Genomic DNA, 14,919 nt, shown 5'->3' on the forward strand with positions numbered 1-14,919 from the left:
TCCCTAAAAGGTACAACGAGCACTCCTGTCCTTTTTATATGGAAGTACCCCCGGCCCCTGCCCCGACCCGAAGCGCCCCACTTCAACGAAAATCTTACCAGTAACCAAAAAGACTGACGTCAAGAGAATGCTAAAACGAAAGCCTTGTGGATTGAGAACTATATATTTAGAATTTTGATAGTCACTCGAAAACGACCTATTGGCATTTTTCTTATTGCCCCTGCTTCAATTCTTTTTTTTTTTTTTCCATTTAAAACAATCGTTCACGAGGGAACACTTGAGAAGTATACAGTGGCGGATCCAGGGGAGGGGCCCAAACTACCCCCCCCCCGCCTTATTTTGGGGTAAAACAAAAAAAGGGCAGGGCAAGCAAAAAAACGCCCCCCCCCCCCCCCCGCCTCCTTAGCTCAACGTCTGGATCCGCCACTGGAATGGCAGAAAGTCAGCTTCAATCCAAAAAGATCTCTTCACTCGTGCGCTCAATATTTTTGTCATGTTTGATGGCAGGACTTGAGCTTCTCTATAATTGACTCTTATGTCATTACCCTCTTATAAGTTCCCACCCCAGAGGTATGGAAATGAAACGACAGATTGACAAATCCCCACAGAAGCTTGGTAAAGCTTTTACGATATTCTTGTTATTGTACAGTGTTGAAGTGAGACGTGTAACCAAAACTGAGCTTTCTCTTGGTAGGCGTTGCAGCTCAGTCGTAAGAGTAACAGTGATCGAATTTGTAGCTCGTTAGTTCTTATCTTTCGTTTGGGGCTTAGTGACGCTCAGAAGTTCTCTGAAAGAAATTTATAGGCTTATACCAACATGGGTAGCCATAGTTATTTATCCTTGCTATTGTCAACACTAAAATCTACTTTTGCCTACCTTAGCCGCAATGGGTTGGGTTCGGACAAGAACGCTCCTTTTGCAAGACCCTAAGACCTCACTACTGAATCGTCAGTTTCATTGCTATGCACGAGCGACAGGAGACGATGGTCATTGTCTCTTGGTATGAATGAAAGACTTAAGACCCGAGGGAGGGCGTGACTTGGAATTTTTGTTGGGGTGTGCTATGGTCTTGATATTCTTTCGCGAAAGATAGCTGATAATCGAACCTGTAAAGTGTGCTATTACTTTCACCAAATTCTCTTTCAGGCAAAATATGTTATTTTCCCTACCCACGTTCACATCCCTGGCCGTTCTTGTATATGAAGCGGCACACTGCATCTTAACGCGTGGAATTATTTTTCATGGTTAGTTGTCTTTTTGCCTCATTTTTTTTCGCGAAGAGTAAAAGCTCGACCAAAGCTAGCCTCCTACGCAGAAGCTCTTAGGAGGCTAGACCATTGCCGGCATAACTAAGTTACTTTTAGGTTTTTGTCGATTGTGTTAGCATAATTTTTGGCATAATTTAGCAAACCGAGCATAATTTTTAGCTCTTATCTAAACTTAGCACTGCTAGCGTAATATCGTTTTTAAGATCTCAGATGGCGTCCTCGTCGTCGATCTGAGCACTTCCAAATTTCCAGTTCAGACACTTCAGCAGCTTACAATGTCGTACAGAAAGCTTTAATCTCTTGGGAGCGTTTATTGAAATCGTCTTTCAGAGCTAATTAACCCAATTCATACCCCCACTGTGGTACAAGGGGGTTATGGAACCCCTCCCTTGGGTTTTCGTTCTGTTAAGGCACAAACAAATAAATTTACACAGATTAGATAGCCCTGAGCTTGCTCTGCAAATTGATACCATTTTTGTTAATTATGACGTCATTTCACCCGCCACCCCGGATCCGCCATCTTGGATCCACCATTTTGGATTTCACTATTTTCTTAAGGTCAAGAAATAACGGAAATTAATACAAATTCAAGCCAGGATGCTTAGAAATGTAGAAAACGGCGGTTCCAAACGGCGTTATTCCTTGTTTTGTCTTTATTCGCCCTGTTCTGTCTTTATTTTGCTTAAAACCCAGTAGGAAAATCGTGATGCAAGGAGCGTAATTTGGAGAAACGAGCATAATTCTGGCATAATTTCCAAAAATTTTGAGCAGTGTTAGGAGCATAATATGCCAGTTTTACGAGCACAATTGACAAAAGCGTAGTCACTTTTATAATACAGTCTTGTGGTTTTTACTCGGGCTTCCGTAGGAAAGCCCGAGTCACAAAATGCAAGCGTTTTGGTCGCCAAAAGGGAGGTCATGGTCCCAGGCGTTCCATGTGTAGGCCATGGAAACTGGGGACGAGGAACGCGACATTGCTCGCTCTTCGTGACAGAATGCGGTGTTTTGCGAGGAAAGTTTTGGCAAGAATCGCGCCTTCTACGTTCTTCTCACATACAAAGATGTCGATCCTTTTCATAAAGGGTCGGTCCACGAATTATATTGCTTGGAAGCCAGCCAGGTAAGCAAAGTTCACGCTCGAAACGTTCTCTTGAGATAACAACTGAGCCGATTGCGGTATGAGTTCAATCTACGAAAACACTGGCAAAAAATAGGCAGTCAATGACGGTATGTGGCTACTGCTGTTATTATTTAGAATATTGCAGTAAAACAAATCATATTGCAATAAAACGAGCTAAATACGAAAACGTTTTTGGACTTGTAACTCAATGCGACTTGTTTCTTGCATCGCGCAAAATATGTCGATCTCCAACGTTGTTAAGATAAGACTTTTGATAACTTGAATTAAATATCTTACCTGCAAGTTTGTTGGCTTTCTAGTAGGGTGCAGGAAAAAAAATAACGTGTGAATTTGGAGGCACATTGTGCGGGAGAATTAAACCTTCGATTGTGCGGGGAATTGTGCGGGATTATTGACGAACCAATGTTCTTGCCAAGCCCTAAGGAAAATCTGTATTGACGATAGTTTAGCCAGCTATTTCACTAGTAGTTCAAGTATATTTAGCAGTCTCAGCAATCGCCAATTCTTTTAGAAAACTGTGTCTGACTGCAAAAGAAAATCATGTTGAGTGGCATGAACTGGACGAGCGTGAAACCAAAATAAATAGCAAAACAGAATGCCGCGTCTTCCCTTATAAATGAGAGTCCTTTTAAAAAATACTCCTACCTTGATTCAATAAAAATATGTAGCTTGAATATTTCTTCATAAACTGCGTTAAGGGTCGCAAATTCTTGGAAGTTATCCGCAAAATACACAACTTGAACGTTTATGCAAATTATGTGCAATGCAATTTGAGCTTAGTCACAGGACTGTTGTTTTCGCGAAGGAGTTTATCATGATTCGTTTTGGCTCTCTCGAAAGGGATTATTCGCTCTCCAAAGGAGATATGACTCTTGAAAAGGGTTTAAGATGGCAAAACGGCAATGATGTTCAGCTACACAATTTACTCGGATCGCCACGACCAGTAAACAAACTTCGTACAATTTCTGCTAGCATGTACAAAGTAATCGCCATAAGTTGTAAAAAGATGTCGAAAATTCTCTGCAAACAACTTCTCCATCAATGCGTAGACCGCTGTGCTTCATTCTTGAACCAAAATGGTTGTGGGGGGGGGGGGGGGGGGACAGGGGGGTCAGAACCTCCCGCCTCCCATACCCTGCTCTCCCGCTTCCCGTACCTTTATCTCCCGCCTCCCGCCCTTTTCCGTGCTGCTCCCGTCCCCTGTAAATTGGCAGAGTCAAAACACATTCTAGTCATTTAGCTTCGCAATTCTTAAGCATTTCCTTTGTTTTTAAATAATTTAACAAGATTACCACTGCCATATGTTTCAATTCAATGAAGTTTTGACCTACTTGTTTATCTCCTTTGAGTTTCACCATTTCAGTCCATTTTCATCGGCTCTTCAGATTTGTTTCTGAAATCCGTTTTCAGTGACGACGGTCTCAAAAGTTAATTCTAAATTGTATCTTGTTCTGATAAAGTATACGGATTTCCAGTAACCAGTCCGGCGTTTATGGGATCAGACAATTAAATCATGGAAGTAGAATTTGACGGAATTGCAGCCAAACGTCCCAGGCGGATTTCAGCTATGTGTATTTATTGTTCGGGAAATCTAAAAGAAGTCTTCCATGTGCCTGGGTGGGCGCACTGGTCTCCTTCCTCTTCCACGCTACAAATTACACGCGGATAGCAGCGGAAACCACGCAGACCTATGACCTCTTACGGCTCTACTCTGGTGAAATGTCCTCCTAAAAACAGGATTATTGCTTAGCGAAATATTCAAAGATCCCCCTATCGTACCATATAAAAGGGGCAGATCCTCAACGATATACTAGTTCGACCAAAACTCTCAAAGCGGCTATTACACGTGGATAGGAGTTGTGTAGGCCTGTCACCCCATTGTTATCGCTGTTTGTCCGCCTATTCTAATTGGAATCGATTTCGACTTGTCTAAAACAAAAAACTGAGACGTAAAACAAACCACTCCACACTCTCCAGCGCGCTCATTAAAGCAGCATTCAGTTGAGGCATCTCTACACCACGCGGTGAAATCTTTGGCCCGTTCTGATTCATGGTCGTAAGGAGCAAGCTCCCAAGAAGGTCTTCCATGCACGGACCTTTCACTGCTGCACCGGAAAATATTGAGACCTAATAAAATTGTCTTAGACGACATTGATTTGAGATCGCCTGCTCGTCTCACCTTTTTGCAATTTGACAGCTTACGCGACACATGTGCACTCATGCAGCTTGACATTTCATGACCTATGACGTAACCACTGTAAACGGGTTTACTATTTGACCGGAAGTAAGCCTGTTTTTCAGCCCAAGCGCAGATTTCCATTTGCTCGTTTGCTCAGAAGTCTCAGAAGTGACTGAGAAGACGTTAAATGTAAGTCAAATATATTTTGGGTTCTTGTTTTTGAAAGTATTCTAACGCATTGTTGAATTTAAAAAAATAGCGTTTCCCATTTCTCTCCCACTTCCCGCCCTCTTAGAACTCCCGCTTCCCGCCCTTTCCTCTCCCGCCTTCCGTACCCCTCCCGCCCCCTATTCTCCCGGGTTCCCGCCCCCCTGTCCCCCCCCCCCCCCCCACAAAATGGTTTAAAATCACAACTCGCGATAGGATGAGGAGGATACTCAACGAAGCAACTTGAATAGCAAATACCTAAGCGGAACTCTTGTGCTAAAATATCATGATTCTTTAATTTGCTTTTATTGTGTCCAATACGCGTTTTCGTAAAGTACGATATGATACTGCGGTACGAAGCCCGAGTAAATGCTCTTGGAGCGTCTAGTTCATCATAAATCGTATCTGATTTTAGACCAAAATGGGAAACTGTTATGACCCAATTTCAGCGAAACCAAAAAGAGCTCCAAAAATCTTACGCTTCAGAGGGGCACATATCAAAAAAGAATGCACTGGGAAACACCGAAAAATATACTCAAATTACTCCTAATAGCATTTAATGTGCACGGTTCGGTTTTCTGATTTCCTCACGATAGGCAGCAAGCCTAACGCAATATAATTAGACACGAACTGGCTTTCCTTATGCGAAAAGCATATTAAGTATAGAACGGTAAATGTTATCCTGAAAGGGAGTTTTTCCTTGTAAACGAACCGAACGGGCGAACTCTTCGTGATACGATATCCGGCAGCTCTCATCGCGGGGGAAATTAAACTCAAATGGGGGAACTCGTTTGTGAGGAAGACCCGTTGTTTAAAGGTCGGCACACACTAAGGGACATGCTGCAAGGACATGAAGGGGAGACATCCTGCAACGACAGTTTCCGTTTTGTGACATGCCCGTTTTTGCCAAAAAGGCCTGTGCTTCGTGAAGCGTGGACAAAATGACCACAGTTGTCGATGTAGTCTCGTGCGCACTGCTCTTGCACACTGTCCCTATAATTTGCGTCCCACTTATACACACAAAGGGGCTTGCACCCGCTTCACATTCCCGCAGCTGTCTCCTACTGAGTGTGTTCTGGCCTTTACGTACGCTCTTGGATTCCGGGATGTAACCACGAACTGGACAGGCAACTACATCATGTACAGCGCCAACTCGGCTTTGGTTCCAACAGCAGTTTATTCACTCGGTGAACGTTATCGAAAGAGCATTACAAGCGTGGTTGCTTATTTACGATTCGTACCAGCGTTCATTGTTCATAGAGTACAACAAATGCGCTAACATATAGATGCGACTGAAAAACAATTACTAGGTAAAAAAAAATGAAGACAGCGCATACAACTTAAATAAAATTTCCAACTTAACTCAACAGCTTCAGTTGTAATGTTACAAATATTCGTTTTTATGGCCGGTAGAATACATTCTAAAATACTCTAGATTAAAACAGCCTAAGCAATTAAAACTACTCAGTGGAAAGTTCACAAATTCTTAAGGAGGATACGAGCGGTTTATGACAATATAAACAACTTATCGGTTATAACTGAAATTTTATGTGACAGAAAATGCATATTCAAGTGCAAAATTAACTGCTGCCAAAGTAACGCTTCTACAAAACTGAGTTCGACCATTTTTACTAACAGATTTACGAATACAAAAGCTTCGAAACTATAATGGAACAATCGATGACAATATTTTAAGCACGCTTCTTAAACGTAACAATACCTTAGGCAACAGATTGATTTTTGGCTAATAAGCTGCTGTTGGCTTTTAAACGTAATTTCTATTTATCAAAGCTCGGAATTATGAATTTAAAACGACCTCAATAGCTATTGAAGGTAAATACAGTGGAATAGAGACATTGTTATAGCCACAGCAATTGCTTACGTCAAATAAAAAGAAAAACTAACCAAAAAACTAATGAACACTAATTAGTACACTCAAGCCATGGCCAAAAAGGCCGATTTCAACTCTATAAACCGAAACGACTGAAAGCTACAATAATTTCCGGAACAATGTGCAAAGAAAGTTTTAAAGTACAATTCTAGGTTCGTTCGTATTTATCCGTATCATAAAATGATATCAGCCTTGAAAACTAACTACAGGCACTTAATATTTTATTGCCAAAAATGTGTTACTAAACGAAGGTCACTTGTGAGCAAAACAACTGATTCTAAGACACTATATAAAAGGAAAACATTCCTATACAAAAAACTTTCTATCCGTATTTGGTTGCAAATCTATGGTAAATAAAAGCAGCGATTTATATATCAACACATGACAAACTAAATTCACACACAACGCTAAGAAATTCGGTTATAAAGAGGTCATCTGCTATGAATGTAAAGAAAACTGTTGCAATACACACTAAACACAGTTGTGCATCATTGCGTTCGGTCAGTTCTGCAGGGCTTTCTGATCATCAGTGGAAGGGTCTGCAGGACCAGCTATAGATTTCAGCAGATCTCGTGCAAGCTTCGCGATACTTACTTTTTCCTTGATTACCTTTTTCTGTTCTTCCAGCCACCTGTCTACGTAGTTCTGGTCTGTTCCCTCTGTGGGAATGGCTTCAAAATCGCTCCTCACCGCTGGCAGCATTGCATAGAAGCCTTGGCAGATCGATTTCATCTCTTTGGCTTCCTTCTTCATCATAGTGTAGTGTAGCTTCTTTGGATCCTCTAGGCCTTTGTGGGCCTTGCCTTCAAACTTCTTCAATTCATTCTCCACTATGGAGAAAAATCCTGCTGCCTTAGTGAGACCACTGATAAAGGATTCAAGAGCTGGGATTAGAGTATTGCTGACCGTGAGTGAGGCAGCTTCTTGTATTTTGGATTCTGCACCCTTAGCAACTGCTTCTACCGTATCCGAAGCTGCTAAAGCTGCTAACAAAGGGGTTGCGACCACATTGACATAAGGAATGAAAAAAAGCCCAACCGCCCAGGCACGCTTAGTCGCAGCGCGTTCTTCAAGTTCTTTTTGCTTCTTTTCAAATTCCTGTTGGAGGTCTTCAAACTCCCGGAGGACAACATTTGCTTCGTCCTGTCTTTTCTTAAGAGGTACCAGAATATCTTCATGCATCTTTACGAGTGTCTCTGCCAGTTCCCTGAAGGCAGTGGTCTCTTTGAGGATGTCGGACAGCATCTCACACCACTCTTCGAAATCCAGGCCGTCATAGTACTCAAAGTACTCGCTTATGGATGCAACAAAGTTGGTGGACAGAGGGAGGACACCTTTGAGGTATACGATGGCGTCGTTTCTTGTGTCATCTCGGAGTTTTCTGAACTTTTGAGCTGTTGCTGCATTGGAACCGACAGCAGTCTGGGCATAAAGCGATCTCATAGCAAGTGAAAACAGGCGCATGTCTGTTGGCATATCGTGCATTATCGTCTTAAGGTTCACAACCTCTTTATGCGCTGATTGCGATGTCTGTAGATCTTTTCCAGCCATCTGCGAGTAGATAAAGAAGAAACACTACTGTTTAGTAGGTTTATACTGAGTTATCAAACAAAGTACGGAGTCTCCCAACGTTCTCTTTTGTGTTCAATTCAATGGAAATCTTATCTCAATTCTTATTTTATACGTTCGAAATTTTTTTAAAACATTCAGGAAAGGATTTGTCAATTCAGGCTATAATTTTCAATCTTTCTCCTTAGACGACTGAAAAACATGACATTTCTTCCGGGTTTAAATATCTAGGGCTTATTTCAGCTTGACTCTTCAAGAAGCAGAAGACCCCGGTTGTTTATTACATTGTACTCTGTATAGAGAGGATCTTGGAAGGGATTATCAGCGCACCACGCTTGCTAACCGATAGGTGCCCAAATTACAGACCGGGATCTTGGTTCCTGAATCTTTAATAGTACTTTAAGCGTCACTCAGTGGTCGGTTAGTCATCGCCAGTCAGTCGTGTTCCGTGAGTAGGCTCTGTACGAGTTAGTCTTTTCTAGCTTTAGTGGCATAGCATAGTGGCATGGGTGTCTTGCGGGGCACGATGAGGAGTGAGACTGAGCTTTAGTGGCGAAGCTACAGGAAATCGTTGTCTAATTGAATTGTAAGGTAATAATATCAGGCTACGTAGAAAACTAGGAGTGGTGAAAGGTAAATGCAAGACTTTGCGAGAAGGCGAGACAAGCGTTTCCGAGACATTTTGACTTCTTCAATTGCGAGACCGAGACCTCAAAGTGTTGTAAATGCGAGCTCGAGACGTCTAGGTTCTAAGATGTTCAGATATCATTTAAGCTGTTCCTTCGTATAACAAAATTTTAGCTATTACATTCCTGAACTTTATGCATGTACTGTTTAAAAAAGGAAAAACCAAGGACGTTTGGTTCTGCGTAACATTTCTTTCCTTTTCTTTTGTTGTTGAAAACAGAGTCATGGTTTGCCTGATCTGGGCAATGTTCAGTTTTTCAAGTGGCCCATTTGAGTTGAATTTGCATCCACGGGCAATAATATATAAACAAAAGTCCTGTTGGTGGATAATTTTTCTGTTTTTAAAGTTGAAGTGCTTAAGGTAAGTCCACTTTCAGTGTTTGGTGCAGAGGTCTGTCTATTCAACGTGGATGACGTGAACTTGGAACGTTCTTTCAAGTGACAGGGACACTTGTAATCAGCCAATGCTGCATGGAGTTTACATCCACTAACAGAGACCAATGCTAGCCACCAACTGTCCAGTTATTGAAGTTGGTATTTTCTTTTTTTCCTAACTTTTTAATTCTTGGAAACTGTTTTAGCCTGACTGTTGATTTATTTGCCACTGAACTTTTCCTGAGTAGCAAAATAACAGCAACAGGCTCAATCAGCCCACCTTTTCTGGAACCTTAAAAACGGAAGTTAAATGGCAGTTTTCAAGGAAAAATAAATAGAAATTCAATCATGTCTTTTCGATTTCCCGTGTGCACGGAAAATATAAAAGATAACATCCAACAACTCAAGAAAGTCCATGATGGATGACATTCTATACTATTACTTTGTTCTGCAAAAGGTGTTTCTAGTCACATCAAACTTTGTCTCAAAATGTTACAGTGGCACTTTCGTTTCCAAGAACAAAAGCTAGCTACATAAGGATACATATATCGCCTTGTAAAATAATACCAATTTATCGGGCAATGCCAACGATTTTTTGTTAGTCATACAAGAACTAAATTTCGATCTTACTTTTCCAAGAAATAAACAAGATTCAAAGATGGCCTTTCGTATCCCGTGTCAACGGAATGTGATTTTAAATTGATTGACATTTTCCAAGCAATTTGAAGTCCACAAATAAACGCATTCCGTGAGAGATATTCGTGTGTAATTTGAGATTTCCGCTATCTAAAGAGAACGAAATCATTTCAATTCTCGCGATAGAGCCTAGGTTATGATCTGCCAGACATGGTTTTCCTTCTGTTCTTCAAAGGAGGTGCTTTTTAATGATTACGTGGCGTTAATTGTATAAAATAAAGAGAGCTTAGCATATACTTTAGTTCCCTTGTTTCTGTAACTCCTGGGCTTTTAAACGAGATCTAAATCATTTGTACTAGAGCTATTTATTTTCCGATTATCTTTTTGCCAAAACTCAACTTAGAACATTTGTCTTTGAATACGTCGCGTCAAATGATATCCTTTTCTCTGCAACTCCTGGTATTTCCAAAGAGATAGAAAAAGATTAACATGCATTTTTCCCTCCTGCCAAACAATAGCGATTGCTTTGTGTTCTGAAATATTGTCGCAAGGCTTTGGTTTGTTTTGATCTGTTTTTGAAGTTGAAAAGTATTAATCTGCATTCTCTAGTAGCGTGCAGAGGCCTGTCTGTTCACCTTGAAATGGATGGTGTATATACTTCTTCTTAGAATGTCATTTGTGGACATTGCTGGTGCCCAAATCACAGCTTCTCGTCCTCTGGGGAATTTAAATCCGCTCACCAAAGACCAAAGTAAGGTGTTAGTTACCATTCTTCCGTTTGTTGAACTAGGATTTTTTTTTTGGCTATTACATTCCTGAACTTTATGCATGTACTGTTTAAAAAAGGAAAAACCAAGGACGTTTGGTTCTGCGTAACATTTCTTTCCTTTTCTTTTGTTGTTGAAAACAGAGTCATGGTTTGCCTGATCTGGGCAATGTTCAGTTTTTCAAGTGGCCCATTTGAGTTGAATTTGCATCCACGGGCAATAATATATAAACAAAAGTCCTGTTGGTGGATAATTTTTCTGTTTTTAAAGTTGAAGTGCTTAAGGTAAGTCCACTTTCAGTGTTTGGTGCAGAGGTCTGTCTATTCAACGTGGATGACGTGAACTTGGAACGTTCTTTCAAGTGACAGGGACACTTGTAATCAGCCAATGCTGCATGGAGTTTACATCCACTAACAGAGACCAATGCTAGCCACCAACTGTCCAGTTATTGAAGTTGGTATTTTCTTTTTTTCCTAACTTTTTAATTCTTGGAAACTGTTTTAGCCTGACTGTTGATTTATTTGCCACTGAACTTTTCCTGAGTAGCAAAATAACAGCAACAGGCTCAATCAGCCCACCTTTTCTGGAACCTTAAAAACGGAAGTTAAATGGCAGTTTTCAAGGAAAAATAAATAGAAATTCAATCATGTCTTTTCGATTTCCCGTGTGCACGGAAAATATAAAAGATAACATCCAACAACTCAAGAAAGTCCATGATGGATGACATTCTAGGTGTTTCTAGTCACATCAAACTTTGTCTCAAAATGTTACAGTGGCACTTTCGTTTCCAAGAACAAAAGCTAGCTACATAAGGATACATATATCGCCTTGTAAAATAATACCAATTTATCGGGCAATGCCAACGATTTTTTGTTAGTCATACAAGAACTAAATTTCGATCTTACTTTTCCAAGAAATAAACAAGATTCAAAGATGGCCTTTCGTATCCCGTGTCAACGGAATGTGATTTTAAATTGATTGACATTTTCCAAGCAATTTGAAGTCCACAAATAAACGCATTCCGTGAGAGATATTCGTGTGTAATTTGAGATTTCCGCTATCTAAAGAGAACGAAATCATTTCAATTCTCGCGATAGAGCCTAGGTTATGATCTGCCAGACATGGTTTTCCTTCTGTTCTTCAAAGGAGGTGCTTTTTAATGATTACGTGGCGTTAATTGTATAAAATAAAGAGAGCTTAGCATATACTTTAGTTCCCTTGTTTCTGTAACTCCTGGGCTTTTAAACGAGATCTAAATCATTTGTACTAGAGCTATTTATTTTCCGATTATCTTTTTGCCAAAACTCAACTTAGAACATTTGTCTTTGAATACGTCGCGTCAAATGATATCCTTTTCTCTGCAACTCCTGGTATTTCCAAAGAGATAGAAAAAGATTAACATGCATTTTTCCCTCCTGCCAAACAATAGCGATTGCTTTGTGTTCTGAAATATTGTCGCAAGGCTTTGGTTTGTTTTGATCTGTTTTTGAAGTTGAAAAGTATTAATCTGCATTCTCTAGTAGCGTGCAGAGGCCTGTCTGTTCACCTTGAAATGGATGGTGTATATACTTCTTCTTAGAATGTCATTTGTGGACATTGCTGGTGCCCAAATCACAGCTTCTCGTCCTCTGGGGAATTTAAATCCGCTCACCAAAGACCAAAGTAAGGTGTTAGTTACCATTCTTCCGTTTGTTGAACTAGGATTTTTTTTTTGGTTAGTTTTTAATTCCCGGAAACTGTTTTAGACTGACTGTTGATTATTTGTCAAGTATATCAGTTTACTTTCTATTCTCCAAAGGCAGTACCTTCATATTTACGCGACCTTTATTGTATAAATTCAAGTAACATGAAGAGAACTTTCTTAAAGCACCTTCGTTTAAAAGGCATGTTTTGCCGCATTTCAGCAAGTTGATATGACCATCTGAGGCGAAACCTCTACAAACTATCGGTAACATTTCGGAAGTATACGAGGAACAAATTTCGGCGAAAATCAATTGTACTACTTTTGCGCAGGTCTGCAGAATAAGCTAGATTAGTTTCTTTTAAAAGTCAATTTTTTGTCTCCTAAGCGCTATTCGACTAGTATTATTATTCTCATCTTTATTAATTTTTTTTTTTTTGGGGGGGGGGGGGGGGGGGGCGGTGGGGAACTTCATTGGATGCTGAAAGAACAGTTCACACTACTAAGCTTGAATAAAGCGGAATAAAAGTAAAGACTTGCCTTAGGGTCAATTATCATCGACGACGCAGACTTTGAAACAAAACGAATGATTTCTCTTGATCTCTCACTAAAGGCCAAGGGCGACTGTTTGAGTTTCACATTATCGATGTCAACGCAACGGTGCTAAATACGAGATGGGCGTGAACTTAAGGAAAGCTTTCTTTTATTCAGATGCAGCTGACAAAAGGTTCATTCCTTGAATTTGATTTGTTTAGTGTTTACCTTTAAAACGGAAGTTAAAGGGCAGTTTTCCGAGAATAGAAACGAAAATTCAATTTCCCGCTTTAACGGAAAATCTAATTGATAATCAGGAGAACATCCAAAATCTCAGAAAGTCCATGATAGATGACATTCTATACTATTAGTTTGTTCTTCAACAGGTGTTTCTTGTTTACTTACTTACTTACTTACTTACTTACTTACTTACTTACTTACTTACTTACTTCGTCAAACTTTGTCTTAAAATGTTTCAGTCACCCTTACTTTTCCTAGAGAGAAACCTGTGGCTTCGCGCGGATATATGCTTAGAATTTATATCCACCAATAACGAACAAAAGTCCCGTTGATGCAATATTGTTGTTTTCACAGTTGAAGTCTTCAGTTTTTTTTCCGCTTTCTTTGTTTGCGTGCCCAGGTCTGTCTGTTTAACATGTATGAAGTTTTTTCTTCTTAGAATGTTATTTATAGACATTTCCTGATGCCCACGTGACAGGAATTTATGTATACCTTCCTTCTGTGGAATTTACATTCGCGCACTAGAGACCAAAGTCCGTCAGTAAGCTGTTAGTCACCAACCTCTAGACCTTGGCATTTTGTTTGTAATTCCTGGAAACTGTGTTAGCCTAACCGTTGAAAATTTGCAACTGCACTGTTTCTAAGTACCAAAATAATAGCAATAGAAAGAAATCAGCCATTTGACTTTGAAAGCAAATTCTCGCACTCCGATTTGGTAGATACCTAGGCGAGGTATTTAGATCGGAATTGCGTTTCTTGAAAGAAACCTATAGCTTCACGAGGACATATGCTTGGAATTTATATCCACCAATAATTGTTGTTTTCACAGTTGAAGTCTTCAGTTTTTCCGCTTTCTTTGTTTGCGTGCTAAGGCCTGTCTATTTAACGTGCATGAGAGAGCAAAATCATTTCAATTCACGTGATAGACAAACATGCTTTCTTTCTGTTCTCCAAAAGCGATGCTTTTCGTACTTTACGTGGCGTTAAAGGCGTTAAATTTAGCTTCCCAATGCAATATTCGAGACTAAACTACTTGGAAATTTGGAGTATTCCAAAGAATGATGCCGGGAACAATTGAAAGAAATTGTTATGCAACTCGGTGACAAGATTGGAGTTGAGCTGAAAAAAGAAAACATAACAAGAAGCCACTGTCTCTCGACAAAATTAAGTGAAAGTGAACAGCGAAAGATCTACAATCCAACCGGCCATTATTAGGAAACAGTTCACACTGACATCGCGGCAGAATCACTCAAAGCGGTGTGATCTTAGTGTAATATACTCGCCAGACATGCGAGAGACAACACTAAATTTATCAACCCAACTTGAAAAAAAAAGAAATAAAATTAAAGACTTACCTCGGAGTTAATTATCGTCGAAGATAAAGACTTAAACAACGGAAAAACTGACTGACTTCTCGTGAACTGTCACTGAATAGCGACTGTTTGAGTTTCACAGTATCGATGTCAACGCAACGGTGCTAAGCGCGAGAAGGGCTTAAACTTTCTTTTGTTCAGTTGCACTGAGCTGGCAAAAGACTCTTTCCTTGATTTTGATTGGTTTAAACCGACCTTTGAAACGGAAGTTAATTTTATATAAAGGGCAATTTTCTCGGAAAAAGGAAAAGGAAAATTAAAAAATAACTTTTCGATTTGCCCTGTCAACAGAAAATCCGACAGATAATAGGCAAATACTGGATGAGGTTTTTGTCATATCCAGAATAATTAAGGTTAATAATCAAGTAGG

The 14,919-nt window shown here is 40.0% G+C and overlaps 1 protein-coding gene across 1 annotated transcript; it reads right to left on the bottom strand.

The window, feature by feature from the left end:
- Positions 1 to 5,954: 5,954 nt before the first annotated feature.
- Positions 5,955 to 14,675, bottom strand: LOC110050669 (uncharacterized). Its single transcript, XM_020756587.2, has 2 exons — positions 14,532 to 14,675; positions 5,955 to 8,238 (listed from the first exon to the last, which is right to left on the bottom strand). Exon 2 carries the CDS (start codon positions 8,236 to 8,238, stop codon positions 7,189 to 7,191), a length of 1,050 nt encoding a protein of 349 aa, XP_020612246.2. The 5' UTR covers positions 14,532 to 14,675; the 3' UTR covers positions 5,955 to 7,188.
- Positions 14,676 to 14,919: the final 244 nt, after the last annotated feature.

Source organism: Orbicella faveolata, unplaced genomic scaffold (assembly GCF_042242905.1).
Source record: "Orbicella faveolata isolate gen_17 unplaced genomic scaffold, um_ofav_v1 contig_36, whole genome shotgun sequence".
NCBI classification, from domain to species: Eukaryota; Metazoa; Cnidaria; class Anthozoa; order Scleractinia; family Merulinidae; genus Orbicella; species Orbicella faveolata.

Excerpts from the sequence above, each read along its gene's own strand:
- LOC110050669 (XM_020756587.2), bottom strand. The coding sequence starts at position 8,238 with ATGGCTGGAAAAGATCTACAGACATCGCAATCAGCGCATAAAGAGGTT.